This window comes from Aethalodelphis obliquidens, unplaced genomic scaffold, assembly GCF_003676395.1.
Source record: "Aethalodelphis obliquidens isolate GAN/ISIS:26980383/991018 unplaced genomic scaffold, ASM367639v1 scaffold87, whole genome shotgun sequence".
NCBI lineage: Eukaryota > Metazoa > Chordata > Mammalia > Artiodactyla > Delphinidae > Aethalodelphis > Aethalodelphis obliquidens.
In genome coordinates, this window is record NW_020838031.1 from 1,430,312 (window position 1) to 1,449,161 (window position 18,850).

Below are 18,850 nucleotides of genomic sequence, written 5' to 3' on the forward strand. Positions count from 1 at the left end.
CCATGACTGATTGACGCGGAGCCGCCGCGGGCTGGGCCGGGCCGCTCGGGCCTCGACGCGCGACCGTCTCCGCCAATGGGCGCGGCGCCTCGGCGCTCGGCTGGCGATGCCTGGCGTGCGAGCCGTCCCGCCCCACGTTCCTTCCGCCCGGTCCAGCACCGCCCCGCAGCTGCCAGCGCAGCCGGAGTCCGGAGGAAGGAGCGCGATCCCCCACGTGGTGGCCCCGGAGTCGGTCCCGCCGGTGCTGCGGCCGTTCGTCCCTGCGCGGTCCCCATCCGGGGCTGGCCGCCGGGAGAGCTCCCCACCCGGTGACTGCTCTCCGCCCCGCCCGCCGCCCCTCACGGCGGGGTCTGCGTGAGTTCCTCACCTGGGGGCGGCCTGCAGGTGAGCCCCCTCCCAGCCGACCCTCCGCCCCGCCCGCGGTCCTTCCCAGGTGACCAGGTCCCTCCAGGTGAGCTCCCTACCTGGGCATGGTCCTCCCACGCTGGCTTGCTCCTCCGGCGGCCCCTCGCCTCGCTCCTGGCTGCTCGCTTCCTTCTGTTCCGCAGGGTTTAGCGTGGCCGCGCGAGGACGGACGGGGCTTTGCGGTCCGCACCAGGCTTTCCACGCCCGCTCGCAGGGATCGCTGCGGGCACCGAGGGCCCAAGGTTGACAGATCCGGGAGGGTGTATGGGGCGTCTTTGTAGCCAGTTCTGCAGATACTTTTAAAGTACTTTGTAGCTGTCGCCATGGCTGTATAACATTGAATTTAGAAGTTAAATTGTAGCTGTTGAATGGATATTGGACGTTTCGACAAAGAGGAAGACTGACAGCATTTGACTGTTCTAGCCTCTGAAATAGTGAAGGGTACCGTGCTGAACCTGTCTTTCATCCGATGTTCGCTCATTCCCTGTAAAGATCCCTATTGAGAATTAGCTCTGAAGGTAGGTCTATAGGATTTCAGACCCCTTAGATTTTAAAAATCCAGCGATCCAGTTCTCAGGATAGCAAATTGTTTTGGTTTGACAGTATTTAAATTGGAATCACGGGGCTGCGATCTTTTCTCGGTATTTCATTGGCCCTATTTTGTTATTTACGATAATTTTATTTCAGTATTAAGTATCATGAAAAACTTTCTCCCTTGAGGAACTGACTTGTTTACTTTTATGTAATGAAAATGACTTAACCTGATATGTTCTCCCCTTTTTACTTTGGCTTTTAGGAAACTCTAAGCTACATTTACCTCAGTTTTATAGGATTATAGGTGGCTGGTATGTTTGTGTTCCTTCTTTATTCATAATTGTATCCTTCCAGCGTTAATCATGTAACTATATTCTGTAGAGTCTTAGAAGCAGTGTGTGTTGGTAAGTTTATGAAGTTACTGTTGCAGGTGAAAAAACATTCTATCTGTTGGGACTGGGTTTATACTATATTTCTTTTGTATAAGAACACACTATATATTCTTTTGTACTTGTACTATTTCCAAATACTGTTTATTTATCTTTTTTTTTTTTAAAGATGATGTTGGGGGGTAGGAGTTTATTAATTAATTAATTATTGCTGTGTTGGGTCTTCGTTTCTGTGCAAGGGCTTTCTCTAGTTGTGGCAAGCGGGGGCCACTCTTCATCGCGGTGCGCGGGCCTCTCACTATCGCGGCCTCTTTTGTTGCGGAGCACAGGCTCCAGATGCGCAGGCTCAGTAGTTGTGGCTCACGGGCCTAGTTGCTCCGCAGCATGTGGGATCCTCCCAGACCAGGACTCGAACCCGTGTCCCCTGCATTAGCTGGCAGATTCTCAACGACTGCGCCACCAGGGAAGCCCTATTTATCTTTTTAAACTGTTCAGTGGGGTGGGTCCTAGTATATACTCTATAGTATGTATTAGAATATTTTTGCAGAAAAAACTCTTTCAGTCTAAAACCATGTGTGAACGAATCTTTTCACAAGTAATTTGAACACTTTGGGTTTTGTTCCATTGAATTCCTGCGCACTGACCTCTGAGGATGTGATGTTTGATCACAGCAGGAATACTTGTATGTGTGTGTGTAATCCATCGTCTGTTTGAATTTCCTCCAAGAAACTCATGGACTCAAGCATCTTATGTATAAACTTCTGCCCAACAGTGTTTAATTCATTAGAAAAATATTTTTAAAGGAGTATAAGTTATGTAGACAATAAGGTACATAGTGTTCATTTTCTGCTGCCTATTAAGTTTGACCTTAATATTCTGGTCCTTTATATTAAAAAAATATAAATTTTTTCCATTGCTTTAAATTGTAGGTAAAGCGCAGCAATGGCTGCTGTTTATTCTGGCATTTCTCTAAAACTTAAAAGCAAGACAACTTCCTGGGAAGATAAACTAAAACTAGCGCACTTTGCCTGGATTTCCCATCAGTGTGTTCTTCCAAATAAAGAACAAGTAAGTTTAATGTGAAAGTTACATTTCTACAACCTAAACTAATGATCACTTATGTAAATTGCATATTGACATTTAGTTAAAATTTAAAAAGATTAAAGGTTGGGGAAGGGAAACATGGTTAGAAAGTTAAAAGTCCTATCAGTGAGATAAAGTAAGTAGTTAGGTATTATATTAACAAAGTTTTTCTGTTACAAAACCTCAGCATTTCGTTTATGTTTGGAAACATCTCTTATATTCTGAATTAAATATGTGCATCAGTGAGCAAATTAGGATTTAGGTTACAGAAGTTAAGTTCTGAGTCTGTTGGCAGCTTCATTTGTTTGTAAATCCTAAGTGATGCTCCATAAGCAATTCTTGTTGGTGCTTTGTTAAATGTCTTTGGAACTTGATGAATCGAAGGCTGGAAGTAGGGAAGCTTTAGCATTTGTAGTAAACTGAGGGGAAATAGATTAGAAACCGATAGATTAGAAACAGATTAGGAACCAAGAAAGACATAGCTCTTTGTTAACATTTCTCAAGCTTATCTGACTAAGAAAAGCAGTTAATACAATGGAGACACCGGGATGATGAGCTCATGCAGTTAGATACTCATTTGCTAGTATTAAGCAGCACAAAATGTGTCAGGTGGATTACAGCCATTGAAATGATGAGGTCCAGTATGTAGAGCACTAGCAGAGCTAGTCGTTTCTAAATCTGGCTGCACCTGAGAATCATTTTGTTTGTTTGACCTGGCAGCCGTGGCAGGCAATTTCATCAAGGTTTCCACTACCCTTCTCCAGAGAGAGTTTTTTCCTTTTAGCGTTTGTCACTATTCGTGTTGTTATTGACAGTTCTGGTGTCCTGAGCTGAAGCCTCACCACTTTTCCTTGTGTTTATGAATAAGGAAACACGTCACAATAATGGAAACTGTTTATGTCCAGCCCTCCTTTTAATACAGCACTTGTGAATCATTTCATAGAAGACTGTCTGTCTTCTGAACAGGGTAAATAGGTTTCGGGATGAAGCTGCAGTTAACTCGGGAAGCCAGGACACAAACCCTGGTCTTCTGACTCTGCATTTTTGCTTTTGTGTGTCATTCCTTTTGTGGCCATTCTGAGCAATTGTTGTTGTGCTTTTAACTTGTAAAACTTGGAAGCAATTAGTTAGAAGAAACCGGTTTCTCTTGAAACTTTTTATTGGCCCCAGATGAAGACACACTTAGTTTTTTTGATTGATTCTTTAATAATAAATATTTTAAGACACCAAAATGTAATATAATGTTACCAAAGATAAGTTTTAAAGGAGAGTTTTTCCCCCCTGGCAATTGTATTTGGTTATTCGTTTATTTTTAAAGTATATTCCAAATTCAGGTATTACTTGATTGGGCACGACAGTCGTTGGTTGCGTTTTATAAGAAAAAACTTGAACTGACGGAAGACATTGTCGAAAGGCTTTGGATCTATATGGATAACATTCTACATAGCAGAAAATTGCAGAATCTCCTCAAGAATGGAAAGACAATTAACCTTCAGATTTCCCTCCTCAAGGTAATTAACAGTTTCCTGTGTTATCCTATAAGTGTTACACGTATCTCTATTGATTTCCTGTTAATGCTGGAGGCTTATTTGTCTTACGGTTAATGATATGAAGATACAGACAATATCGAAGTAGGGGAGGAGAAAGAAATAATATTTTTAGAGTTATAATAACGACTGATATTTATTGAATGCATATTGTATGCGCTACACCGTGCTAAGCACTTTATATTATGAAAAGCTTAGAACTTTTTCGTAAAGTGGTTAATTACCTTTTTAGTTGGAAAAGGTAGCCAGCAAATGATGCTACTTTATGACTTTTTTTTTTCACCTTTCTGCTGGACTGGAGGGAGGTCAAAGGCCAAAATCTGGATGAGAATTTCCTCAAAGGTTTTTGGCTCCGTGATTTTGAAGTCTCAGGTCGGGATTATAAACTTCACTGTCAGTATTGAGTATTTTGAAATACTGTGAGAATAGCCGGTGACAATAAAAAGCACAAATAAGGAGTACTGAGCGTGGGCCAGGTAACCTGCCGAAAGTCACACAGAAAGTAAGTGGCAGAGCTGGGATTTGAACCTCCATCTGTCTGATGGCAAAGCCCGCGCTCTACGCTGCAGCCTCACCCACATGAGCGTGTGCGCAGGAGAAAAGCAGTAGAGGCTGGGAACAGAAGAATTAAATGGTTGATGCCTGATGGTTCGTAGGCTTTAGTGGTTCTTGAAATTATGCTCTAAATTGTGTCACTTTTTAAAATGATAGACCAGTGGTCACCAAAGTGGGTTATTCTGAATGGTTCTTTGGGAGTGTGGGAAGAAAATCTTACATCTCTATATGTTTTTTAAAAAGTCACTTTAATTTCTATGTATGCTTTATAATTATATAAGATACTAGTGCTATAGTGCATACATATAATTTATAACTTTATCGGGTATAAGTGTGGAAAAAGTTGTATAATCAGAAAAATTTGGAGATCACTCTAGTAAGTGTGCTGGCATTTAAGTATGTGATATCTTTGTTTCGGCTTTTCCAGAGCCAGCAGTTACTCGGATGGAGATAAACACACCTGTGTCCTTGGGCTACTGCTAACTTAACACCTAGGATAAATTTGATTCTCAGATGCTGTAAGGCTGGGAGCAAGTCACTTAGCCTATAAGTGAACTTTGGAACCTGTCTGGCCCTCATAATTTCTGGTGCTTGTGAATTTCAGAATTTTGGAAGCAATAGACTGTGGGTTTGCTGTATGTTAAGTAGTAGCTGGCAGCGTTTACTTTCCTCTTTTAAGAATGCCTTTTGCTTTGGCTTTTTAAATACAAACAGTATGACTGATTATAAAAATGTGTTTTGGACCACAGGATCATAACCCAAGGCCACTGTCCATCTACCTGTAGCATCTAAGTTGAATTATAGGTTTAGGATCTAAGAAAAAGTGAAATCTTAGAAGTTTAAGCCTTATAAAACTCTGCTCTTTAAAAAGGGACAGCAAATTTACAAAGGCACTGAGCCCCTTCCCAAGTTTATACTGGTAGCAGATGGATGTGTGTAGGAGTTAAGACAGGTCCTCTGCCTTCCTTTGGTGCACTAAGGAAATGCCAAGTTCATTTAGATGTGCGAATCTGGGCATTTCTCTCATTCAGATGAGGGCAAGGAGTGAGTTCACTGATTGTGTTGTATTTTTTGTGTGTACGTGTGGGTTTAGGGTCAGTGATGAGTTTTCTTTCTTTCTTAATGGTCAGATCATCAATGAGAGAATGGCCGAGTTTGCTCTCTTGGGATCTCAGAGGAGCATCTGTGTTGTGCTGAGCTGCTGCCAGGGTATCCTCTCGACACCCGCCCTTGCTGTCATCTACACGGCCAGGCAGGAGCTGACGGTCGACCTGCTGAGCCAGCTGTGCTGGTTGGCCTGTAGGCAGCCGGGAGCCGTGATGCCCCAGTTGTTCGAGGTTCTTCACCTGACCCTCGGCCTTTACCTCTCGATTCAGCGGCAGCAGGTCAACCCAAGACGCACCTTTGGGGAGGTGACCACACACTTGCTCCAGCCCTGCCTGGTCCTGAGACACTTACTCTTGGCAGGCACGTGGACCCAGGCTGGCCAGGGCCTGCTGCGGCCGGCGCTAGGCCGGGACATTAGGAGTCAGATCGAGGCCGTGCTTCGAGGTGGAGCTTTTCAGGCCGAGCTGCTCCCTTCCTACAAAGAGGAGCTCTTGGAGCAGCAGCAAGGTGACACGAAGATGGGGGCCATGAAGAATCTCCTAGCGCCCCTGGGCACCGTGACGGCCAGGCTGGTGGATGCCGGCTACTGTGAACCGTCCCTTCAGGCTGCTGTGGTGGCCAACTCCGTGGCCCTGCTGTACAAGCTCTTTGTAGATTCTTACCTCAAGGAGGGGAACCAGCTGCTCTGCTTCAAGGTGCTCCCTCCGCTGTTCGGTTGCTTAAGGATTTCCCACCTGCGGGAGGAGCAGCTGCAAGCCCTGTCTGCGTCTGACTGGACCGTGGAACTCCTGGCCTTGGAACAGCTGCTAAATTCAGTGGCCAGTAGTACTATCTACAACATTGCCACTGACCGGATTCGGCACGGGGAGACTCAGTTCCGCTTCTACCGCCGTCTGGCCGAGACGCTGCTAAACCACCCACAGGCCCCCGTGCCAGCCTGGTTCCGCTGCCTCAAGGCTTTGCTGTCTCTGAATCATTTGATTCTGGAGCCAGACCTGGACGACCTGTTGGCTTCAGCTTGGATCGACGCAGAAGTCGCAGAGTCGCGGACCCAGAAAGCCCAGGAGGCGCTGATCGGTACACTCTTCCAGACGTTCGCCAAGCTCCGGCAGGTGCCCCGGCTGTTCGGGGAGGTGCTGGGCGTGATCTGTCGCCCCGCGGCCGAGGCGCTCAGGCTGCCCGTGCTGTCTGCGGGCCCCGCTGCTGTGCTTCGCGAGTGCCTCCCAGATCTGCCCCCGAGCCAGGTCCTGGACGCCTGGGCCCTCATCCTGGAGAGCTTCCAGTCTCTGGTCCTGCCTGATTTGCAGGGTGACATGGACATGGCCCTGAAGTCGCTGTCACTGAGCTCGCTGCTGCACTGCGTCATGGTCCACGCGCGGAGCCTGGATGGCGACTCGCCCCTGCCCGTGGTCAGGCGCACGCGGCGCACCATGGACGAGACGCTGCGGGGCCTCGTGAAGCCCCTGCTGGACCTCCTCTGCAAGCCCCAGCCCTCGGTGCCCGAGCCCTGGCAACAGAGGGTCGGTGACTCTGCGCTCCTGCTCGCCCACACCTGGGCCCAGGTGGACACTGTGCTGGGCTTGAGCTGCGACCCGTATCGCTCTGAGCCCGGGGCCCTCGCGGGCACCGCCCCGGAGCCCTCGAGCCTCCCCCCGCTGCTCCCGGGCGTGGAGGCCAGGCAGTGGAAGGAGATAGAGGAGTTTGCGGCTCAGTCCAACTCCCTCGGCAGGTACTGCTTGGAGCAGCTCCACCTGCAGAGGATGAAAAACACCTTGCTGCAAGCGAGCGTCCAGTCTGAAGAAGCCCTCCTTGCTCTGAGGCGCGATGCCGCCTACATCCTGGGCTCCGGGAGAGCGAGCCTGTCCCGGGGGACGACGGCCTCCTGGGACGGCCAGGTGGGGACAGTGAGTGCGCTCACCTACCCCGTCGCCCACTGGCACTTGGTCATGTCCAATCTCACGATCTTAGCATCCTATCTTTGTCCAGACGACCTGCGGTACCTGGCCGACATCCTGCTAAGAACTTTGCCAACGAGCAAAGCCCAGGAAGGCCCGGCGGAGGAGGAGCCAGACATCACACTTGAAGAAATATCGAAGGCCGTCCTTCACAGCCCTCTCCTCCCCGAAATGCAGTCCCTCCACTCTGCGCTCTTACTGCGCGTGACTGCGAGCTGCGCTGGCATCCTGTGTGCTGGCGCCCAGGGGGGCCCTGCTCTTCTCCGCCAGCAGCTGCCCTGGCTTTTTGAAGGGGATTATGCGGTCGTGGCTCACGGGGAAAGCAGATTTCCAAAGGTCAGGTCGGAAGGTGTAGAGCCAAGGGGAGAAATCGCCCAAAACTTACTCTCCTTGGCCAGGGGTGACTCCCCCGTCCAGCTGGAGGGAGAGCAGCTGGAGAGCATTCTTCGGCTTTTGGAGGTTCTTTCTGCTCTGCAGCTGGACAGCCTCCCGCCCCCCTGCCACGTGCATTGTGTTCTCCTGCTGCTGTCCCTGGCCGGCACCGTGCTGGGCAGTTCTTGCTCCCCCTCGCTGACCCTCAGGTTCTTGATGACGTGCTACCGGCTTCTCGGTTACCTGCAGAGAGGGAAGAGCGCCCAGTCGGTGCTCAGGGTCATGTACGTTAGCGATATCTTTGAGATCACGCTGACCTCCTTGTTCAAAGCCAGTAGGAGGTTTCTTGTGGACATGGACGACCCCTCTTGGCTGGAATTCCTCCAGGTGGTGGGGACGTTCTTAGAACAGCCACTGCAGGTGCTCCTCCAGAGGAAGCTCAGCCCGGAGCTCAATTTTGGGAAAATCCTTGCGTTCCTCTCGAGTTCCCAGCTGCGCCCTGAAGCAGCTCCAGGCACACGGTCGGAAGATCAGACACCTCTGGGCCAGCAGCTCCTTCTGGTGTCCTTAACCAAGCTGTGCCAGGCGCTGGGGCCTTTGGTCAAGGAGCAGGAGCAGCACGAGGCTCTGGAAGCACCGCGTGAGCTGTTGCAGGCGGCTGTGGTACAGGCGGGGGCCGTGCTCCAGCTCTGCGCCGCCCGTGGGGCCCGGGGCCGCCGCCTCCCGCCGCCCGTCCTCTCGTCGGTCGCCTCGCTCTTGGAGGCCGATGTGGCCCTGTGCTCTGGGCACGGCGGGACGGACCACGTGCTGCTGCCCCATGCCGCCCTCTACCAGGCTGTCTACTCTCAGATCCTGTCGGAGTTGCCGGATCTAGCAGGAGACACCCCATCTCTCCAGGCAGCTGTGCAGTTTTTGACTCTGTTCTTTTTAGCCCCAGAACTGCACCCCCAGAAGGAGTCTGTGTTTACCTCTGTGTTTCAATCTGTGAGAAAAGTCCTTGCAGGTGAGACGTTTTCTCTTGAGCTAGTTCTGTACCGTAGAGCTTTTGGTGAGAGGTCGCTAAGCGGCAGCCAGGTGAGTTGCTCCCCCTCTCCTTTTTGAAGCAGGTCTGCATTTCCGAAGGTACCACACGATGACCTGGGAGAAACTCTCCCTCCCCGGAGTTCGTTTCTGGTGTCTGCCTTCTCTGCACCTGTAAGCAGTTACCTTCACAGTTGTTTTACCTGCTTTTTAGACAGACAGCAGCCTTCTAGGTATATTGTTTTGCACTTCAGTTTTTCACTTATTTTGGAGATTGTTCTAGTTTATAGTTTTGAACCACTCTTCTCTGTTTTAGCCTTTTTCTGTCCTGGCCCCAGAGGTCAACATAGACAGTTTCATCTTTATTCGTAGGCCCTTCAGTATCAGATCTTCAGCGCCGTCAGTGGACTTCAGAAAGATAAAATCTGCCAACTTTTCAAAACTCCAAGTGACTTAATTTATAGGGAACCTCATAAAATTCCTTGAGGGTAGGACATCGTCCCGCAGGTCTCAGAGTGGTACCGGGCGTCGTGGGGCTGTGGGTGCTGATTGGACAGAGGCTCAGCCTGTGATGTCATCGCGGTGTTGTAGTCGGATGTCACCCTTGCAGGCCAGCTAATCAGGACTGAAAACCCAGCCGGTGTCTTCATTCTCTCCAGCAGGACAGTCACTACCTGCTTTCCCTGAGGTCAGAGGTTGGCAGGCTAGGGTCCGTCCCTAACTTGAGCTCATCAGGGTGGCACTGTTCCCAGTTGGCGTGGGTCCGTTTTCTTCTTGTTTGGTTGGTACTGAGGTGGAGGCTAGTTAGGGTAGGCCTCTGAGGTGGGGCTGGGGAGTCTGCCAGCCTAGCCCAGCCATCACAGCACACACAGGTGTTCTCTGGGCCCCTGTAGGAAGCAAGGCCGCCTGGGCCAAGGCCAGGGCTGGGGTGCTGTAACCTGAAGGACACTCTGCTGCCCCCCTTTCTGATCTGCCCTGGTTGTGGATTGACTGAAAGGCTTCGGTCTCATGTGTTCTGTCTCACCCTGTCAGCTGCTGTCTTAGGAAATGGTGTCACCTTAGTAACGGGGGCTGAAATTCAGTCCTCTGTTAACACTGGTTAGAGCATTCTAAACGAACGTCCTAAGATATGGCCCCCGGTGGTCCGAAGCTCTGACCCTCCTGCCCCTTCGTTAGACAGAATGCAGTGTTCCCCTTTATCCCTGCAACCCCCTGCAGAACGCAGTGTCCGCCTTCATCCCTGCAATGGAGGTGGCCCCTAGGTCCTACCTGTGTGTCCTTGGACTGCTGGTACCTTTGACTTTGGGGGCAGAGCCGCGGTCGGGAGTGAGGCCAGCCACCCCACTGCTTCCCCAGATCGCAGGCCTGAGCACTGCCCCAGGGCCCAGGCCTCAGGCACCTGAGCTGCTAGACTGGGCCTAGAGAAGGGACCAGGGTGGTGGGAGGTCTGGAGCAAAGGCCAAGGGGGGAGTGGCCCAAGGCTTTGGGCTGGGAGAGGGAGGGTTAAGGTGACCACCTGGGTCCTCGGGGGTGATTCAGGTAGGTTTCAGCTCAGAAAAATGAGCATTTTTAAGAAATGCTCTCTGACAGGAGAATCAGCTGCCTCAGTTCAATTATAAGAACCCGTCCGTTTTAAAAACGCTTCATATACATGTGGAACTGTGTCCTCCTCTGGCGATGACTGAGCTGTTGATTTTGACTTGTCTAATTCAGTAAACAGACATTCACACAAGTTACCTGAGTCACAGGGTGAGGAAAGGCTCTGAAATGACCAGAGCGGTGGATTGTGCAGGCAGGCGAGGCCTCCGCCATGGGAGGTGGGTGAAGGGAGGGCGGGGAAGGTGGCAGTGCCGACACTCAGCCTCCCAGGGATGGGAGTTTGCGGTGCCCTTTCTTTGATTTGCCAACCGCAAGAGTTGGTGCTGTTCTACCCATTTCACGGATGAGCAAATTGAGGCCCAGAGAGGTCCTGCATCCAGGATCTTACAGTTTGTGGAACACTTGGACCTAGATGTTCTCTCTCGAAGCCTTGGTCCCACCCGCCCCCTGTAAGCAAAGACTGGGGCGTAGGAGTGTCTTCTGCAGTGTGGGATAGTCTGCTGACTGGAACGGGGCTGGAAAGTTACTCTGGAGTCAGATTGTAAAGGGCCTTGAACTCCCTAACCGTGGGCTCTCTGATGAAACCTGGGGACACTGGGTTTACTTCAGAAGGCTGTCCTGCATTAAGTGGGAACAACTGGGTGACTGCAGCGGGCAGTCCCCACAAGCTTGGGGTTCTTTCCATCTCTTCAACATCCCCGTCTGTGTTAAAGCACCACCCCACCCCTGTGCCCCTATTGATTTTATAAAAGAATATAAGCAAAGTAGAAAAAGAGTATAAAGAAAGTGCCAGTCACCTGTCTCTCATGGTCCAGAGACAAGCCCAGCTGAACATCATCTTCCTCCTCATTCTCTCGGGCTTTTCTCCGGGCTGGGTGCAGGGCACAGGTGCCGTGGGCAGGGCACAGGTGCCGCGGGCAGGGCACAGGTGCCGTGGGCAGGGCACAGGTGGCACAGGTACCGCGGGCAGGGCACAGGTACCGTGGGCAGGGCACAGGTGCCGCAGGCAGGGCACAGGTGCCGCGGGCAGGGCACAAGTGCGTGGGCAGGGCACAGGTGCCGGGTGCAGGGCACAGGTGCCACGGGCAGGGCACAGGTGCCACGGGCAGGGCACAGGTGCCAGGTGCAGGGCACAGGTGCCGTGGGCAGGGCACAGGTGCCGGGTGCAGGGCACAGGTGCCGTGGGCAGGGCACAGGTGACGGGTGCAGGGCACAGTTGCCATGGGCAGTGTATAGGTGCTGCAGGCCGGGCACAGGTACTGCAGGTAGGGCACAGGTACTGCAGGCAGGGCACAGGTACTGCAGGCAGGGTACAGGTACTGCAGGCAGGGCACAGGTGCCGGGTGCAGTGCACAGGTGCCATGGGCGGGGTAGAGGTGCTGCAGGCAGGGTACAGGTGCTGCGGGCAGGGCACAGGTGCTGCGGGCAGGGTACAGGTACTGCGGGCAGGGCACAGGTACTGCGGGCAGGGCACAGGTGCCATGGGCAGGGCACAGGTGCTGGGTGTGAGAGGGTGGTGTCATGCTGTGCATGTGCCCTGCAATTTTGACCTGCACCGTGACCGTTCCTGCGTCCCTGAGATGCTGACCTTTAGCAGCTGTGCACCATTTCACCTGCCCCTTGTCTATCACAGCAGTTTTGTTTTCCTCGCAGATCCTGCGATTCCGGTTCAGGTAGTTGAGGAGATAGAGCCTCATTTGGGAGCCTTGTTCACCCAAATGTTAGAGGTTGGGACGACAGAGGACTTCCGGATGGCCCTGCAGAGTATCCTCCAGGGACTGGACGTCAGTAACACGTGGAGAGCAGATCTGCAGGTGGGTTGCTCCTTTCTCTCTTGCGCAGCAGCGCGTACGTGATACGGGCTTCAACGGGAAAAGTTACTTGCAATGCGGTGTCAGCGCTGAAACTAAACAAACGTGCAGAGTCAATCCGTACTTGCATACTGACCCGTAAAAGGTTCCGTTCACGTCCATCGTGTGAGGCCTCCCACATCGTGCTTCCGCTTTTACTTGGTTCGGTCACGTAGCCTGGGTCCCATTTGAGGCTCTTTCAGGGTGACGAGCTGCCCTTTGGTCCTTAGCCCCCTAGTCTGTCTGGTAGTTGCTAACGAAGCCCCTCACTCCCACTAGGCCTGTGCGTCTGGGAGGCTCTGGACGGAGCTGATATGCTCGAGTTTGGTCCCCTGAACGGCCCTGAGTGCCGGACCGGCCAGAGGCTGTCCCTGCTCGCACAGGCAGAGGAAGGCTGGGAGCTCACTGTCTGGGCCCAGGGTGGCGGCCCAGGCCTTTTGGTTCTGAGCTTTCTCTGCCGTATGAGTGGCTTCTTGACTGCTGGTAATAATTGGCACCCAGGAGCTGGGTTTTGCTTTGGGTGGGAGGAGAGCTGGAGAGAGCAGATTGGGGGCAGCAGGGAGGACTTACATCTCCTCTGGGTGAACACGAGGCCCATCTCTGCTGCCACCCTCCTCCCTCTGGAAGTTTTCACCGTGCGTGTGCAGCACGATGGGCTCAGCTTTGAGAAGGCCTCTGGGCTTCCCTTCAGCAAGCCAGGGGAGACAAACCATAAACTTCTACGTAAGCCCGTCAGATGGTCAGAGGAGAGTCGTGGAGGAGGTGAGGCTGAGCTGAGGTCAGAGGTGGACAGGCTTTGGGTGGGGCTGGGGGGCGTTGCTATGGAGACAGGGAGGGGATAGTATGTGCACAGCGCAGTGAGCACAGGTGAGTGCCAGGAGATGGGGGATGGGGGCGCCAGCCAGCAGACCCTCAGTGGGGAGACACACGGAGCTCGGGCCGGGTGGGGGTGGGTTGTGGTCAGAGGGAGCAAAGGGCAGAAGCCAGGATTTCGTGGTGTGGGCTCTGCAGCGTTAGGGGCAGGAGGAAGAGGCCGATGGATAAAGCGGATGCTGAGAGATGCCCAGCACGGGTCACTGAGTCCCCTCCCCTCCCTTCCCATGGTCGGAAACCGTCACCTGTCATCCCGGCACCTGGTCTACTTGTCGCACGTTGTCCGTGTTTCCTTTCACCCCTAGGCACGTGCCGTTCTCGTGGGTGAGTTACAGCGGCCTCCTCTTCCGACGCCACCTTGACGAGACGGGCCTCTGATAAGATCGCCGTGGCCTCCTGTGTTTCACTGTCCTGGCACGTTTACGTGTTCGGTTTAGTGAGACGCTACAGAGAAGGCCCTTCCTTTGCTGCCGTCTGCTCACCTTGTTCATTTCTTCCCGCAGGTGACGGGAAGGGCACCACGCTCAGCACTTGACTCAAGCTGGGTCTCGTCCCTGCCCCAGCACAGGGCTCTAATGGGCTCTGCTTTGTCACAGCACCAGTGACCAGCCTGCTTCCCGAGCTGGGCTTCCCGAGAGAGCTGGTTCCTCCTACTGCTGAGTGTTTTCCCTTGTCCCCTAGGCTGTTTTGTCGGCTGTGACGTTGGTCAAGTTGCTCTTGAACTGCCCGTTTGGTGGCGAGAAGGCCAGTTTGTTCTGGCGTGCGTGCCCACAGATGGTCATGGCTCTAATGGTGAGTACCTCTGGGTCGTGCGTCCCCCTGCCCCTGCCTTTCACGTGCAGACGGGGCGGCGCTTCTGCTTCTGTCATGCTCTGGTTTTATTATGCAGAGTGTGTTTCCGGGGCCGTGTCCTGAAGACGGCTGTAACCACATTGCTTTTCTGTCTGGGTGTCCAGGCAGCACCTCTGTCTGGTTGCACACGTAGTGTCATCAGTAGATGTGATGTGAAGGCCCTTGGGCGTCAGAAAGCATTCGTGGTCCGTAATGGAAGGAACATGGTGCCCACAGGAGGCTTCCATTTAAATTAGGTGACAGGAGAAGGAGTCCCGGGCCTCTCTGTGTCCACACGAAATTCTGTGGGCAGTTTAGTGCATTCATTCGCGTGTAGGAATATGTGTGTTTAATGACGATTCAGTGAGGAAAAAAATGGGTCTAGACTAGGATAGTAATGTTGCAGATAGACGATTGTTAATCCCATGCAGACGTTAAATTTTGGTACATGTGAACATACACAGTAGTCACATGACTTTTTGTTTCATTAGAACAAAAGCCTGGTTCCGGTGGGCGCTGTCTGTGTTCCTGCTCTCAAAAGAGTCTGGTGTCAAAAAAAAAAAAGAAAGTGGAGGGGGGGCTTCCCTGGTGGCGCAGTGGTTGAGGGTCAACCTGCCAATGCAGGGGACACAGGTTCGTGCCCCGGTCTGGGAAGATCCCACGTGCCGCGGAGCAGCTGGGCCTGTGAGCCATGGCCGCTGAGCCTGCGCGTCCGGAGCCTGTGCTCCGCAACGGGAGAGGCCACAACAGTGAGAGGCCCACGTACCGCAAAGAAAAAAAAAAAAAAATGTCTGGTGTCAGTATTCCCAGACTTGGGTTCGGAAGAGCAGTGCCTATTTGACCATCATTATCAACCCTGATTATAGCTTGTGCTACGTGAGAGCATTGCCTTGGGTTAGCATATTCTCAGGGCAAAAGGGTCTAGAGAATAGACATTGCTTTCTTCTCTGATCTTTTGTTTTGTTGCTTTGTTGTTTCCCTGGGAATCTGCATTAGTGGACGAAGCCCATTTGTCCTTAGGTGTATGTAGGGGGAACATCAGGAAGAAGGGGGGGAGGGGGGAACAGGGCCCAGGGCAGTGCCTGGTCAGTGTTGGCCGAGCGCATAGTAGGGCCACGTGGATATAAACACCAGGCTAGGCGTTTAGGTCACTCTAAAGGGGATAGCACAGCGTCAGCACAGCCAGGGCACCCAGGAAAGATGATCACTGTGAGAGGCCCCAGACGGCCTCAGCTGGGGTGCTGTTTACAGCTGGCCGTGTGAGGAGGGCTGTCACAGGTGGGCTCGCGCAGGGTACCCAGGTAAGACTTCGGGCCACCCCTCAACTTCAGTCTCTGCTCTGTATTCTTTAGAACAATAATTGATTGTCTTGAACTAGAGCTGTCCTTTATGAAATGTAACAGATGGAGTTGAATTATAGACATTTTAGAACAAGGATCTTTTTGGGAGAATATTGTTATGTGTGTGATGTGAAGTTTTTTTATTCTGAGAAAGTAGATGAATCAACTCTTCTATGAGAAATTACTTCTCTTCGTGGTAGGCGCATCCGTCAGAGGGTGTGGACCGAGACGGCCACGTCCCTTGTAGGTGCCGCCCAGGGGGTTGAACGCTGGTCTCCTTGTCTCTCTGAACTGCCCAGTGACCACTCGGGTCACTTTGGGGTCTGGACGTTCTTCCCTCAGTCATTTTGGGTTTGGGGCTGTTTCTCCGGAGAATCGCCTTCATCTTCTGTCCCTCGTTCCTCGCCCTGTAGCTGCAGACCCGAGAAGCTTGTCGGGAACAGCCGGTGGCGCCGGCACTGGTGGGGCCCATCTTGGACGTCCTGGCTGCGCTGCTGAGGCAGGGGGAGGGGGCCATCGGCAACCCGCACCACGTTGGCCTGGCCTTCGGCGTCCTGCTGGCCGTGCCCTTGGACGCCCTGAGGCCCCCCGAGTATGGGCACATCTTCCCGCGGGTCCACAACGTGCTCTTCTCAATCCTGCAGTGTCACCCGAAGGTGAGGAGGACAGGGCGCCCGCTGGGCAGGGAAACGCATCCTCGAGAAGAGCGGCGGCGTGGGAAGGACAGTGGTTTGCGGAACAAACTTCCGGCTTCGAGTAATTTCTAGGGCCCAGGCGGCTTCTCAAGCACAGAAGTATGTGACCTTCACATCAGGCTGTGTTGGACCTGACACTTGGAACATGCCTGTGTCCTGGGTGTTTCTGGAAGCCCATTAGAAATTATTCTGTTTTTGCAGATCACATATTTAAATGTCACTCACTGGCGTAGACCTCTCGGGTTTATGATTCAGTTGCATGTAGGGAGTGAGCCGTCCTGAGTTCCGGTCTTACAGTGTGCTGCTTTTTAAATAAAATGAGACGAGGAGCAAATGCCCCGTCGAAGAGATTCCAGTTCAGCCACCATTTATTGAACGTCTGCTGTGTGTCTCCTTTCACCCCTACAGCAAGTCTGTGTAGTCGGTGGCAATCCCATTTCATTGGTAGAGAAACCGACGCTCAGAGCTGCTGAATGATTTGACCAGTGTCACCCAGCTGAGTCTGAATTTTAGCTACAAGACTGGATTTCCTTGGCTGGTGTTCATTTGTGCCTCTGCTCTACGTGGGAAGCGTGGGAACTTATAAATAGGACAGATACACATATACGTAGGCACGTTCAAATATTTTTTAAGTGTTTTGATGTTCTACGGTTGGAGACCTGCCAGCAGTGCAGTTTTTAAAAAATTTATTCTCTGGTAAACTAAGCATTCCATCCAGTGTCCTCCCCACTTAAGAATCGCCTTCGGCCCTGCCTATCTTGGGAGGCTCTTTGTTAGAGCTCTGCTGATTCTTAGATTTTTGTGTGACCGTAGAATGTAAATGCAACACCAATCAATTACAAACTGACACCGCAGATCTTGCAAAAGATTCAGGATTTCATGCAGTTGAGGAAAGTGACGTTGGAAAACTGTGTGCATCTCCTGCAAAACCAGTGAGGAATGACCATTGAGCAGAATTAGACCATTTAATGAAAGGAGAGAATTGACAAGGATAATGACACGGTATTGCAGTAAAGAAGGATGTGACTTACGGCAGCTCACACTCACTGCCCGCGGGGCAGACTCAGGGGAGCGGGGCCCACGCGTTGGGCTGTGTGGGCGGTGGATGGGGGTTGATACGGGCCCCCGGCTGGAATCAGCTTGGGTAAATGTGCAGGGAGCAGCACAGAGTGAGCCCAGCCAGGGTCCCCAGCAGGGCAATCTGCAGCTGGTGCCATTCTGAGCTCTTGACGTGTTTTAACTTATTTAACCCTCACGACAGCCTGTTATTATCCTCACTTTGCAAATGAGGAAACAGGCACAGAAAAGGTTCAGTGTTCTGTCCGGGATTGCATATTAAGCCAGGGTGTGAACTCAGATGGGCTGGCCCTGGATTTGTGTGCATTTAATCACTGTGATAGCAGAGGAGGAAGACGGGGCCTCTGGAAATGTGATGACGCCCTGCAATTCTTTGGCAGAAATGACCTCTTTCTGAACATGTTGCTGAAGCTGATAACTTGACATAAAGAATGTGGTGTTATGCTCTCCAGACTTTGCTTGGATAAACTGTACCAAAGAAAAGAGTCCCGACACTTGATTCACTCCTCGTTCACCCTGAGCCTTAGAGCAGTGCCGCCCAGTAGAACTTCTCCTGGGCGGGCGTGTTCCGTATCTGCACCACCCAGCACAGGAACCGTTGGCCACACGTGTCTTGACTACGTAAAATGTGGAATTGTATGACTAGGAACTGAATTTTAACATTAATTAATTAACATTTCAGTGGCCACATGTGGCTCATGGCTGCCTTATTGGACAGTGCATTGCTTTGATCATGATCTCAGGATGGTTGAGTGTAAAAGAAGCCTTTTGGGCTTCCCTGTTGGCGCAGTGGTTGAGAGTCCGCCTGCCAAGGCAGGGGACGCGGGTTCGTGCCCTGGTCCGGGAGGGTCCCACGTGCCGCGGAGCAGCTGGGCCCGTGAGCCATGGCTGCTGAGCCTGCGCGTCCGGAGCCTGTGCTCCGCAACGGGAGAGGCCACAACAGTGAGAGGCCCGCGTACCGCCAAAAAAAAAAAAAAAGAAGAAGCCTGTTTTATAACTTTCATATCATTTTTCAAGATAAAGTCCCAGCCAGGCCTTTTCATTGCTAAAAAATGAGAAGTTTTGTTTCTCATTTTAAATGGATTTGCTTTATGTAATCTTTTTCTCAAGTGGCAATTATACTTGAATACACTGGCTACTGTACGTTTTGTTATTTATTTCTACCCATTTCCAGAAGGCACCACTAACAGAGTAAAAGACAGATTCAGCAAAGTCTAAACTAGGATTGCTGCATTAGATTCCTAAAGTTATGCAGCATGGAAGCCCCACCCCGAACCATGAAAACGGATGTAAAAGAGTTAAGTAAGTAGGGTGAGCATTTCCCTAGAAAATCCTGGCAAAAAGGAGTTGCCACACTGTTTTGAGTGTCCTGATAGGTAAGGTTAAGAAGGAAATAAATATGAACTCCTTTAAAGTAGATCTTGAAATAAACTGTTGCCTACATATTTTCATAGTCTTTTGTCTATCATTGCAGGTAATGCAGAAAGCCATCCCTTCTTTCTTGAACTGTTTTCATAGACTGGTGTGTTCAGTTATACGCGAAGGGCGGCAGAAAGACAAAGGTAATTCAGAGTAACAGTATCAGATACCGATTTCAAATGTGTTTATTTTACAGGTG

At 51.7% G+C, this 18,850-nt stretch overlaps 1 protein-coding gene across 19 annotated transcripts in view; it reads left to right on the plus strand.

Annotated features, from left to right (window-relative positions):
- Positions 1-203: 203 nt before the first annotated feature.
- The window catches only part of URB2 (URB2 ribosome biogenesis homolog), a 29,519-nt gene continuing 10,872 nt past the window's right edge, over positions 204-18,850 (plus strand). Inside the window, exons 1-8 of one of the 19 annotated variants that reach the window (XM_027094062.1) lie at positions 207-451; positions 2,258-2,396; positions 3,746-3,922; positions 5,644-8,950; positions 12,220-12,380; positions 13,971-14,081; positions 15,874-16,116; positions 18,707-18,794. In XM_027094062.1, the coding sequence (XP_026949863.1) occupies positions 2,271-2,396; positions 3,746-3,922; positions 5,644-8,950; positions 12,220-12,380; positions 13,971-14,081; positions 15,874-16,116; positions 18,707-18,794 (4,213 nt within the window). In that variant the 5' untranslated portion in view covers positions 207-451; positions 2,258-2,270. Of the gene's footprint in view, positions 452-471; positions 924-2,257; positions 2,397-3,729; positions 3,923-5,643; positions 11,769-11,902; positions 12,381-13,970; positions 14,082-15,873; positions 16,117-18,706; positions 18,795-18,850 lie in introns of those variants that run through there. The other 18 variants (XM_027094063.1, XM_027094066.1, XM_027094067.1 and 15 more) reach the window with 18 other exon arrangements.